The sequence below is a fragment of the Sparus aurata genome, chromosome 16 (assembly GCF_900880675.1).
Source record: "Sparus aurata chromosome 16, fSpaAur1.1, whole genome shotgun sequence".
NCBI lineage: Eukaryota > Metazoa > Chordata > Actinopteri > Spariformes > Sparidae > Sparus > Sparus aurata.
The window spans coordinates 15,694,942-15,707,070 of record NC_044202.1 but is presented as its reverse complement, the minus strand read 5'-3'; the positions used below and the strand labels follow the sequence as shown (position 1 = coordinate 15,707,070).

The 12,129-nt window shown below is 39.6% G+C and overlaps 1 protein-coding gene across 2 annotated transcripts; it reads left to right on the top strand.

Annotated features, from left to right (window-relative positions):
• Window positions 1-583: 583 nt before the first annotated feature.
• On the top strand, window positions 584-8,711 carry LOC115597751 (uncharacterized). Of its 2 annotated transcripts, XM_030444005.1 has the most exons (9): window positions 584-934; window positions 2,078-2,183; window positions 2,417-2,500; window positions 3,641-3,754; window positions 4,813-5,437; window positions 5,534-5,608; window positions 6,573-6,632; window positions 6,864-6,926; window positions 7,652-8,711. In XM_030444005.1, the coding sequence occupies exons 1-9, from the start codon at window positions 909-911 to the stop codon at window positions 7,873-7,875; spliced, it is 1,377 nt and encodes a 458-aa protein (XP_030299865.1). In that variant the 5' UTR covers window positions 584-908; the 3' UTR covers window positions 7,876-8,711. The 2 variants fall into 2 exon arrangements, with proteins under 2 accessions (XP_030299865.1, XP_030299864.1); XM_030444004.1 differs by lacking the exon at window positions 584-934 and having other exon boundaries at window positions 1,372-2,183.
• The last annotated feature ends 3,418 nt before the right edge of the window (window positions 8,712-12,129 follow it).

Here is a 12,129-nt window from a genome sequence, read left to right as displayed (position 1 = left end):
AATCCTCATACCTCAAAACATCTGTCCCAAATTATAGCCTTAAACTGCAAACATCTTGGGGTCACCTTTGATAACCACCTAAACTTGAAAAAGCATGTTAACACAGTTGTCCAGTTGTGTTGTTGTTCAAAGATCAGTTCAATTGTACCCAGTAGAAATCGGGAGACATGTTTTTATTTACTCTTGTTTGGACTATTGTAACTCTCTCTGCCCGTCTGAGCCCACAGAGTCTATAAACATTACAGGTTATCCAAAATGCAGCAGTCAGACTCATAACTGAAACCAAAAAAGAGGGAACATTACCCCATTATTTTATCTTCTCTTTGTCTTGTGAAGCACTGTAACTTTGTTGTGAAAGGTGCTCTATAAATAAAGCATATTATTATTTTTTATTATCAATGTAACTAATACTCCAGCTGTCTTTTGAATTATTGGTTCAAGTATACATGTTCTGTTCTCATGTACTAGTTATATGAATTATTACTAGTAATTTACTAGTAGTAAGAACTACATATATATTCTAATAAAATAAAATAAAATAAATGTAATATATATTTATAAAAGTTTTAAAATATTTTTCTGTTGGATGCACTATTATTTTGGTGAAACATGAGTTCAGCAATGCAATGATAAAATCTCTGCACTGAATCAAAGGTGAAGGAGGAAACACATTTCCTGAAATTTGTGGACCCCACCACCTCTGCTCTGCCAGAGAAGGTTTGGAGAGAATATCTTTGCTTGAGCCACCTGGCTGCTGCCACCTCCACCTGCCCATCCCCCACCACATTCCACTCATGCAGCTTCAAAGCTGACCGTCAGTTGAACCCAATTAAGAGTGGGCGGAGCTTCTCACAGCAGCAGCACTTGACCAAGGCAAAACCAGCAGCACAGACAGACGGAGGCGACGGATGGAAGAAGGAGAAATTAAAGAAAAGTAAGTACTTAAAACTGTTTTAGTAATTATTAATGAAACTAATCATTGTTGCTAACATGTTTGCAGCCAAACGCTCACTCAATTTTATATTAAGATGGTTTGCTAATGCTAACATGACCTAGCTTTTTACAGGCATGGACTTGTCTTTTTGCCATTTTAGTTAATTTTACTTGGTTGAACTCAGATACTTTGTTAAGGTTACTGTACTATTGAGGGTGTGAGAGGAAAGAGGAAAGTATAATGAGCATTTTTAACGTGCTACAGCCATCAGTAGCTAGCGTTAGCGTTAGCGTCCAGTGCTGTGAAAAAGGTGCTCGAACAATTACCTCGTTGAACTACAGGCGTAACGTTAAATGCTTTTCACACCTAAATAAGCAGCAGCTGAGTTGTGGTTAGAACATATGATATATATATATATATATTAGAAAATAATTAATTCTCTTCCTGTTCGTCTAAGTGCTACACCTCAGTAATCCTGTCACTGTAAATGCGTGTGTGCATGCTGCAGATCGCTAACAGATTGCTCGTTTTTATAATGATGATTTTTCTAATTATTTACGATAAAAAAAAAAGCTTTGGTGTCCTATCTGGCTGTTATCTGGTGGCGGGTGTTTGTGTCGAGCAGCAGCGCAGCAATACAGAAGCGAAGGAGATTTTCCTCTCTGAGCTGAAAGTGTCTGCATGCAATAAACAGCTAAATATTCAGCGGTGGAAACCGACTTATTCAGTCTTCTACAGGCTGCTTCTTGTTAGTTTAAGTTTCAGTCGGGCTTTGGTTGCAGTTATTGTAAATCCTGGGATGATCTCTCTCTCATCCTGCCTCTCCAGGCAGTGCCTTCTGTCACATGTAAGACACATGTTAGAAACTCGGTTACCTTTTCACATGTAAGACACAGGTTAGAAACCTGGTTATCTGTTTACATGTAGACACATCAGAGTTCTGCAGGGGGAACCTAGCTGCTGCTGCTGCAAAATATATATAGCGGAAACACTGGATGTTCTGTTTACTAACACATAACCAGGTTAACTGTAGAGTAGCTGGTCACCCCTCAAATAATAGATATGTTTATTATATGTATAAAAGTGATGCATTTCTAGGTATATGTTACAGATAATAACTGTGTTGCTTTTAACCTCTTGCAGACAGAGAACACGATTCACCAGACTGAATGCACGTTTACAGTGCCTGAGAGAGCATCACGATAAATGCTTATCCAGGCACATGGAGCGAGAAAAACAACAAACACAGGTAATGATGATGGGGCTCTGATTTTGAAATGTGAGTCAATATCCATACATTCAAAAATCTGATTTTATACAAAGACCTTGGTCTGTCTTTTCAAAGTGACCTCTTACACATTATGTTTTAGTTTTCGATAAAGAAAAGATGCTACTAAGAGTGTACTGCTGTGGCCCTTCAGGTCTTTGTGAACCTCATATTCTGGAGAAATGCTAATAAATGTGTCTGCCTGTGGTGTTTAGCCCTCAGGAGGACCAAACCAAGAGGGGAAGAGCTCATCACTACCAGAACTTCCATCTGAGCCATTTGCAGATTCCAAGAGTTTGGTAAGTGGCAAACAAGCACTTTTAGGTTGTTCCATTTGACAGCCCCCTAATAGTTTACTTCACCCTGTTGAATTACTTGTTGTGAGCAAGCTGCAGGCTGGCACCAGACCTAAAACTACATGTGGAAAACACTGTCTACCAGTCTGCAGTCCCTCACATTTTACTTTGCTATTGGTACCTATAGGAAAGTCTACTGCATGTGGAACTACATGCTTGTACTGTATCTATTCCTCATATTTTATTACCTGCAGCTCCTTAGCTTTTTCATAATGTGCAGGTTCGTGTCAGAGTGAGTTAAGTTGTCATTGTTCCAAAACACGCTGCGTTGTTAGCATGTACATTTACTCCACAAGTGTTCATTTGCACAGGTTGATCTTAAAGGGCTAGTTCTGTTTTTTTTTTTAGGTGTGGTTGTATAAGGTACATGTCCCGAGTATGGAGAAGCAGGCAGTTGTACCTGTATGCTGAGCAATGTACTGCTGTGGACGGGGCCAACAACAAAACATGTTTTAGCCACCTAGATAAAGGCCCACTTAGAAAAAAATATATATATATCAGTCTAAGTGTACGCTATATTAATAACACTTTCACCACTTTACTTTTGCCGTTACACAGCCCTTTTAATCTATTGGCACTACATTTCTCAACTGCTGAACGTATGTATTAGTAAGAGCAGCTGATCTGCGGCGAATACAGTGCCTGACATAGGTGTGTGTAGTAATACGTAAATTCAGCAGTTGAGAAATTATAAATGTTCTTAATAAAGCACACACTTAAACTGATATACTTTTTTAGGAGGCCTTTTAGGCATTTAGGTGTTTAAAATACATTTTGCTGTCAGCCCTGTCCATCGCTCAGCATATGTGTCGGTACAGCTGTCTGCTTCATCACACTGGAGACATGCGGACTGATATCTACTACAACTACGGATAAGTACCTCTTACAACCGCACTTAAAAAACCCAACTATCCCTTTAAAACATAAGCAAATACGGATTGATTTGTCATTGTAGGGAATAGGTAATCTTTCCACAAATCCTGTGGAAGTTACAAATCATGTTTCACATTCTTTTTCAATCTGCCGTAACTGCAGTAACTACTTCTTGTCAGTGCTTTACACTGTTTGCTTTTTTCCCCATAGGATATAAGCCAAGATTCTGAGAGCAACACGGAGATATTGACTCCTGAAAGTTCACACTCCGGTGTTGCTGAAGACCCAGATGTTCCACCCCTGAGAAGAACAGACAGCATACTGGTAAGTTTGCATGATGAAAACTAGTTTAACTTTTACAAGAGAAAATTAGAATAAAGGATCATTCTGGTGATTTTCTATGTTTTTCTTCTTCTCAACAAATCTTCATGTTGGATCCACACCAAAAGTTAACTGATCTACTAACAAGTCTTGTTTGTGTATCCAAAGGCTGATACATCTTATTCCTCTGTGGCATAGACCAAAATCTATTGAAACATATTGAGATTTGTTGACAAAAAGAAAAACATAGAAAATTGCCAGCTAAGTCCTTTAACATTAATTCCAAGTAGTAGTTCCTTTAGGTAAATAAAATAGTCAGCAGGTAACGTACCCATGTAGGCGTGGTGCTGCGATTTTGTCAGGTTTGTCCCAACAGTGTTTCCCACAGGATTGAGTGAGACTGTTGTGGGACCCCGGACCCTCAAGGGAGGTCCAGGGGCCTGCTCCAGAGTAAAATGTTTCTATATGTTTAAGTTAAATGCATCAATTTGATGCACTTCCAGAGCAAAATTAAGAGGCTAAATCTATGAAGAACTTTGTGCTATAGAAAACAATTTAATCATAAACACACTGGTTGTATTTGAATGGTGACGACATGACAACTACTATAGCTATTTTCTGACAAATGTTTGTGTTCAGTAAGTTTATGTCTGCTGAAAACAGGATGAGCTGCAATGATTCATCGAGTAGTCAACTGACAGACAACCAATCAAACTCTTTTGACAACCAAATGTTTTAAGGAGAAATGCCAAAATGTATTTGTTGCAGCTTCTCAGATATGATGATTTTAAGCTTTTTTTGTCATACATGATATTAGGCTGAATATATTTGGGATTTTGGACTGTTGATCATACACAATATGACAAAAACATTCCAGGCAATGTCAACTTTGAAGAGAAAGTGACATAATTGACTAAACGACACTTAATAACCATCATCAGTATTCATTAATGTTAATGACAGTGTCATGCCAGTCTTATGAGTCCCAGTTTAAATTAAGTGTTACCATTAATGTTTCTTGCAGATAATGTAGTTATATGTCTTGTACATTTCATTTCCAGATAACCAAAGAATACCTGGAATCGATCGCCAAGGTGTCTAGTGGATCAGAATCCTCTATAAATGTCATTGATTCAACATGTGGAAGCAGTTCAGAGGGCTCTTACGATCTCACAAGCAATGCTCCAATGGTGAAACTGAAGAAACAGAAGACATTACAGAGGACTTCTAAAAGAAAGACATTGTCCTGTATTTCTTCAGATGAAGACAACTGGGGAGCAGAAAGTGGAAACATTGATACCACGAAGATGGGAAAGGTGAAAAAAAAGAAGACATCACACAGGACTTCTCGACGAAAGACATGGCCCGGTACTTCTTCAGGTGAAGAAAGTGAAAACACTAATAACACAAACATGGGAAAGGTGAAGAAACAGAAGACATCACAGAGGACTTCCCGGAGAAAGACATGGCCCGGTACTTCACTACAGGGTCATAGTCTCAAGAAGATTGCAGATATTGTTCAGGGTGTAGAGGAGATGACAGAGTCTGACAACAAGGAATTTCTGAAGAATCTGGAGAGGAGCGGTCGTTGTGAGAAAAAGTGGGATGTGTGTGTGTTATCACGTGCCCTAAAAACTCTCAAAGAGCCGACACGGAGCCTGGACCAAATCCAAATTGATCCCGATGGTAAAGAACATACACACACACACAAAATATTTTCTTTCTTTCAGAGTAAATTTCTTTCTTCATGTCATATTTGTTTTTGTTATCCCTGCTTTTCAGAGGAAGTGCTGGAAGCTGTGGACAGTGATCTCTCACAGACCGAGGCAGACTCATCGTTCTGCTCTTCATTACCAGGTGGGTTACTGTTTTAGTTACGTGTGGTCACCATTACACATGTCTGACTGTAGTGGACTGGACTCCATACATAGCAACTACCATATGTGTGGTGCAGCAGTTCAGTTCTGGTGCTGAGTGCTGAAATCTTCACATGTCCACCCACATTTGATTGACAGCCCAATTTGCATACTGTGAGGTGATTAGGTTTTGGTTAGTTTAAGTACAGTGGTTGATTTGTAATAGGTGACAATAGAGTGCTTGGAATACTTGCAGAACATAATAATACACCATGTTCTGTATTGCTTCCACCATTTTTCACATTTCCCCATGTTAGCTTGCCTGATATTCTATAGGGACAACCTACGTCTTTTTGATTTTATTATCCATGTATTGTTCTGATAGAACCATCAAGATACAAAAGAGTACAGTGGACCTCTGTTGCGCCTGGCAGTGTTGAGCCTGCTGCCACAGGTATCAGCCTGTCCATTACATGTTTCACACAGAACAGCTAAACAGGCACAATTAAAACAGCTCTGATTGGCAGCTTTCATATCTCATATGATGCTTTTGTTTAAGTATCACTTTTATTATCCGAGAAAGACACTGTGTGTACATGACCCAACAAGATAAAATATTTACTAATGGTTTTTATTCATTTTAGGACATTTAAGGATTATTGATGTACAGCACTTCCCTCCCAATTAAGTGATAGTGTAGTGTTTAAGATTTCTCCTTTCCCCCTGAGAGACTGGGGTCTGCTTCCTGGTCTGACCTCCTTCAGACCAGATGTGTTTGTCATTTTGGATAAAAGCAACTGCCAAATTAATGAAATTGTATAAAAAAAATATGATACACTGCACTGTTAAAATTATTAGATTTTGTTTTTCGGTCTTGCTATAGATGGCTTTCACTCAAACAGGTGTGTTGCCAGTTAGCTGTCAGTTTATTGCATTAATATGCTTATCATTCATTATGTTAACAGGATCCTCTAGATCTAAGGAAAGACAGCGACCTGAGTCTGACAGTGGTAACCCTCAAACAGGTAATTCTAAATGCAGTGGAATATGTAGACATTAGTTTAACTTATTTTTGTTAGAAATGTTTACATTACTTTAAACATTGTTTGCTTTAATGTTATAAACATGTAGTTAGTGTAATGATACTACCCCACCAGTCTTTATACTGAAGCAAATAAATATACAAATAACGGTTACAAAGCAGCTAATAAGTGAATTTATTTTATAGATATTTTCATAATTCATTATTTTAACAGGACCCTCAACATGGAAGAGAAAACAGGAAACTGTTGAGTCTGACAGTGGAGACCTTAAAACAGGTAATTCACATTAAGAGCACATCTTAATATTGGTTAGTTACCTGTTTTTGCAAAAAGGGTAGAATTAAAAGAATCATGTGGTACCAATGTAATGTTTTACCTTGTCATGTTTATGGCTCTATTGGTCTTTAATTCTTGATTACAACTAAATTTAATCTGTTACTCATCTGTGTAATGCCTTATGCTTTCTAGCCTGATTGAAATTATCTCGGTGACTGACTTCATCTAGACACTGAGTGTAGAGAGTCTCAATAAGAGGTGTTATTTCTCACTGAGACTCTCTAAAATCTGCACCTACAGGTAACAGCAGGTTTTTAGAGTCTTAGTAGGAGATAACATCTTTGTACTCATAGCAGGAGATAACCTGGTTACTAAAGTGCTGTCTAAAGATAGTCAGTGGTTGTACTTGTGCTATGTATTTTCTGTTGTCAGTCACTAAGTGTAGACAGCTCGACACTAGCTTTTAATCCTTGAGATCCCCAGTTTATTCCAACAATGTGAAATATATATATATATATATATCAGGTCAGTTAATACAACAGATGCTGTCAAAAAAAAAGGGTAACCATACCGTTTTTTGACTTGGTGTCAGGATATCACCTTTCAGGACATTGCATGATGAAATTACACATCTGGTCAAATGAATTAGGCAGATTGGTCACTCAATAATCATTTACATCGCTATACACCCCTGATTGTCTTTCTCTTTTTTCTGTCTCTCTTAGAAAACGCAAAGAGGAGGAGTTGGTCATTTGTGGAGGTACACGCTGTTGAAAAGACACTAATGAACTTCATAAACTCTGGTAAAGTACCTGGAAAGTCAGAGTGTATTGCCTGTATTATGGCATCACCGGAAGCACTTAAACAAAGAAGCTGGACGGCGGTAAAGTTCTACGTTAAAAATCGTATCACTGCCATTCAGCGTAAAAGTGCAGGAACAATTGACTGAATGTGTGTTGACAGATGATGCCCGTTGCACTAGTTGTTCTTAAAATGGTTTGATTTCATTTGATAAATATGTAGTTAGCTTGACTGTTATTCTGTTGAGAAGATGCTGGTGGCCTTCATAGAATCTGGTTAAGTACCAGGAAAGTCAGACTGTGTTATCATTGTTTTAAGGGTACTCACACTGAGCTGTGACTTGAGTCGAGTTGGTATGCTGTGAGTGATTTTACATTACACCACATGGTTCAGTAAAGTAAGTTGTTTACCTTTTGGAGGCGGGCTGGCCGTCTGCAGCTCAGACATTTCTGTGTCCGTTTCTGTTTGTAAAATTCGTATTATAGGAAGTCAGACTGTGTTGTCTGTATTAAGGATTCACCAGAAACACTTAAAACAAAGAAGCTAGTTAGAGCTAAAGTTCTATGTTAAAAATTGTATTACTGCCATTCAGCGGGAAAGTGGAAGATACATGTTGATACATGTGATGCTCTTTGCACTTGTGACTGGGGATTAATGTTTAACTGCAACTAACGATTATTTTCATTATCGATTAATCTGTTGTTTATGTTCTCGATTAATTGATTAGTTGTAAAGTCTAGAAAATGTCCTCAAATGTCTTGTTTGGGCCACAACCCAAAGAAACAGGACTGAAGAAACCAGAAAATGTCACTTTCTGGTTTCCCATGTAAGAAGCTGGACTTGTTTTTCCTTTAAAAAAAAATACTCAAACTGATAAATTGTCAAGATAGTTGCAGATTAATTTGATAGTTGACAAATAATTGATCGTTTCAGCTATAAAAAAAAATGCACAGGCCATTCTAAATAAAGGTTGTGTAAAAATAAGAGCCTTGTCTCTCCCTTTTGTACAGTAGGTCAAGGTTTTTTCCCCACCAGATGCATTTAGGAAGCAAACATTGTATCTTATCATCATATTCAGTAGAAAGTCAGTGTTTTGTATCTTTTGTAAGGCAGGTCTGCAGTTTTTCATACCAATTGGAGATAATTTGACAAACCAGTATTCTATTATTAAATAATTTTATTTGCAACAGCTGTTCAATCATAGCAAGTAAAAGAGCAGTATATATATATATATAAGTGAAATCATCTTTTGGCCATTGAAATAATCTTAAATGTGGATGGTAGTGTGTTGTGTAAATGAATCTTATGCTGTTAAATGTGTGCTACATTGATAACATCTTTAATGTTGAACCAGTATGACCAGGTGGAGCAATAAGCCTAATTTCTAAAGAAGACAGGCACATAATCCATCATGTTTATCAACTGTTTCATCATGTGTTTGCCCAACAATTATATTTTAGAATCAGAATGTAGGTCTGGTCTATATTTGAAAAAAAATCTGGCATCTGACAGTCTGAATCATTAGATCCAATGTTTATTTAATGTAATATTAAGGTTTCAGTCCAACATTAGCTAGATCAAATGCCTGTCATCAATTGTGCTGCACCTAACAGTGGAGTTGATTGTTTGCCAATACACACACCATGACCGGTCCCCAGCAGGGCCAAAAGTCAGGTTTAAAATTTTTGAGGGAGTTTTTGATGTTTCAAGTGATATTCATGTTTACAAAAAAATATAATGATTTTAGCAGTTAAAACCATGTCTCTAGACCCTTCAGAAAGGGTGGATCCCACCAGGCTGCTCCCAGTCATTCTCACTCCCAGGGTCTCACGGTGTAGCAAAAACGGGTATGTGTGTGTGTGTGTGTGTGTGTGGGAGGCGGTATTCAATGTCGGCAGCTGGAAGTACTCAAGCTGCTGCTGCTGCAGAGAGAGAGAGAGAGAGAGAAGAGAGAGACAGAGGGAGAGAGAGAGCGAGAGAGAATGAAAGAGAAGGGACGCCTGCAAAAGAAAGAGAGGCTAAGAGAGGTACCAGCACAGGCTCCCTCTGTACAGGGCCTGAGCTCTTGCAGAGTGAAAGCCCCTATAGAAAGAAAGCAGGGTCATCTCAACAGCGCAGCGGCCCTTGCACACACACGCACACTCCCTCACACACACACACACACACACACACGCCGGAGCAGAACAACACCAGGGCCAGCGTGAGTGCACAGCAGTCCTCCTCAGGAAGCGGGTCTTGTTTAGACTTACAGCTATGTGCAAAGAATAATAAGGACCAGGACAATGTTGGTACAGACATGCAACACTCCCCCGTCAGCCTTTTATGTCTGCAGATTCTCCACTCTTCACTCGGACAGATACTCCCTTTGTGCGATATTGTAGATGAAAGAGGATTAGGCATACCTATGTTATGGTCAGTGCCGAGGCTCCCACCCGGCGATGCCAAAACAGTCGGATGAAAGATCTCATGTTTTTTTTTTTTTTTTTTAAACTCGCTGCAGGTATTTTTGCCATGCTCCTTCTGGAAGTTATTCAAGTCCACATCCTTTCTTCTTCCTCCCCTCTTTTCAGAACCGCTCGCTGTCTTTCCCTCTTTTTTTCCCCTTCCCCTTTTTTTTCTCTTTCCAGGAGAAAGGTAATGAAGGGGAACTGGGTTACTCGGCTTAGGAGAGCCAAGGCTGTGATTTTCACTGTGAAGTGTTAAAAGTTACAGTGCACAGCTGAACTTGTATATTCAAGCCTTTGGCAGACTTACAGCTCCCCAGCTAAGCCACATGTTTCAAAGTTTCAAACTTAACAGGAAAATGAACAGGTGTCTCAGACAAGGTTTCTGCTCTTCTTGGAAATATGTGTTTGTCCATGTGCCTTTGTGCGTGGGCATGTACTGATCTCTTCACATTAAAACAGGTCAGTCAGGGCTCAGGGCCCCCTATTTTCTCATCTTTTACACAGATCTTCACTGTAATGGACACCTTTAGTTGTGTGGGGGGAAATACAGTCCTGTACTTTGTGCTTCTCCTTGACAGAAACATCAGTGAATCAACTCAGCGATTTCAGTGGGTCATTCCGGAAGATTCTGTTACCTTTCAACAAGCAGAGCGGGCCCCCGGGCTGAGGCCAGGGAGAGGCCAGGGAAACACAGGGAGACAGAGGAGCGGAGCGAAACACAAAAAGCCCGAAGAAGAGGGGGATAGTTTTTGATCAAGTTTGGACAAAAAGGAAGAAACAGGGCAGGAGTGTCACTCTGAAAAGCTCAAAAGAGAGAGAATCAGAATGTGACAGGGCGAGAGGAGGGATCTTGAGCGAGAGTGAGGGTGTGAGAGTACTCAAACTCAGTGGAAATCCTTGAGTTCATACAGTGTTCCAATCAAAGTCCATTGACCTGGCAGGGCATGTGACAAATTATCCCAGCGCCTCTACATATGACTCAATCAGCATGGCGGATAGCTTTCTGATGAGCAATAGGTCTCCTGGTATATCAGCCAAATCACCCCCTGATGACTTCATCAACACGCAGCCTACACTTCTCTAAGTGGAAGGCAAAAGGAGATCTTGAAATCAACCCTTTACAAAGGTACCTATTGTCTGAAGAGCACCTTTAGACCCATGATGCACTTCATTCTTTTGTCACATCTCCACTATTGGGAGTGACTAAGGTGTGCACTTTCCCAAGTCATGAATGTCAAATTCATTGGAGGGACATCCTACAAGGAGGCTAATTGCCCCCTTAAACTGGCATGTATAGATGTATTTGAACGTGTCCGAATTATCAAATGCCATGTTTCCATCTAAAATGAAATAGGCACAAGGCTAAGAAAAGTGCTCTTTTTTTGCAGAAGTCTGCGGTATAGGCTACTTTAAGCTTGGCTGTAATAAAGATGATAGGATAGCAGATGCCAGTACATACACACAGACACAGAACCGGTTGTTTGAACCAGTCATCCTGGCCCTCTACGAAAAAGTAATATGAATAGCTTCAGCTTCTTCAAACAACTTATAACAGCTTCCTGTTTTAATCCTCCGGGAATAGAAACGACTGATCAGTCATGTGAGTTAAATGTTTGCCCGCAATTGCGTTTGCTCAAAATCTAGGGTTTTCCTTTTTCAGATTTTGCCATTTTCATCAGACCTTTTGCGACGCGACACTGAAAGAATGTGCATTGAACACCTTGACAGAAGCACAGCATGAAAGAGTGGAAAGCAACATACAGACATCAACACAATGGGCTCAATGGAACATAATGTTGACTGTGTAAACAGTGCCGGCAGTGTAAAGACAGTTTAACTGATTCAGACATTTGCGCTCTCACACACGGCTCCTCTGGGTAATGTCGAGATAAGTTCAGGGTTGCAGAGCATGTGTCAGAAACGCCCCACGCGGGCTGGAAAAGACGTAGCCGGCT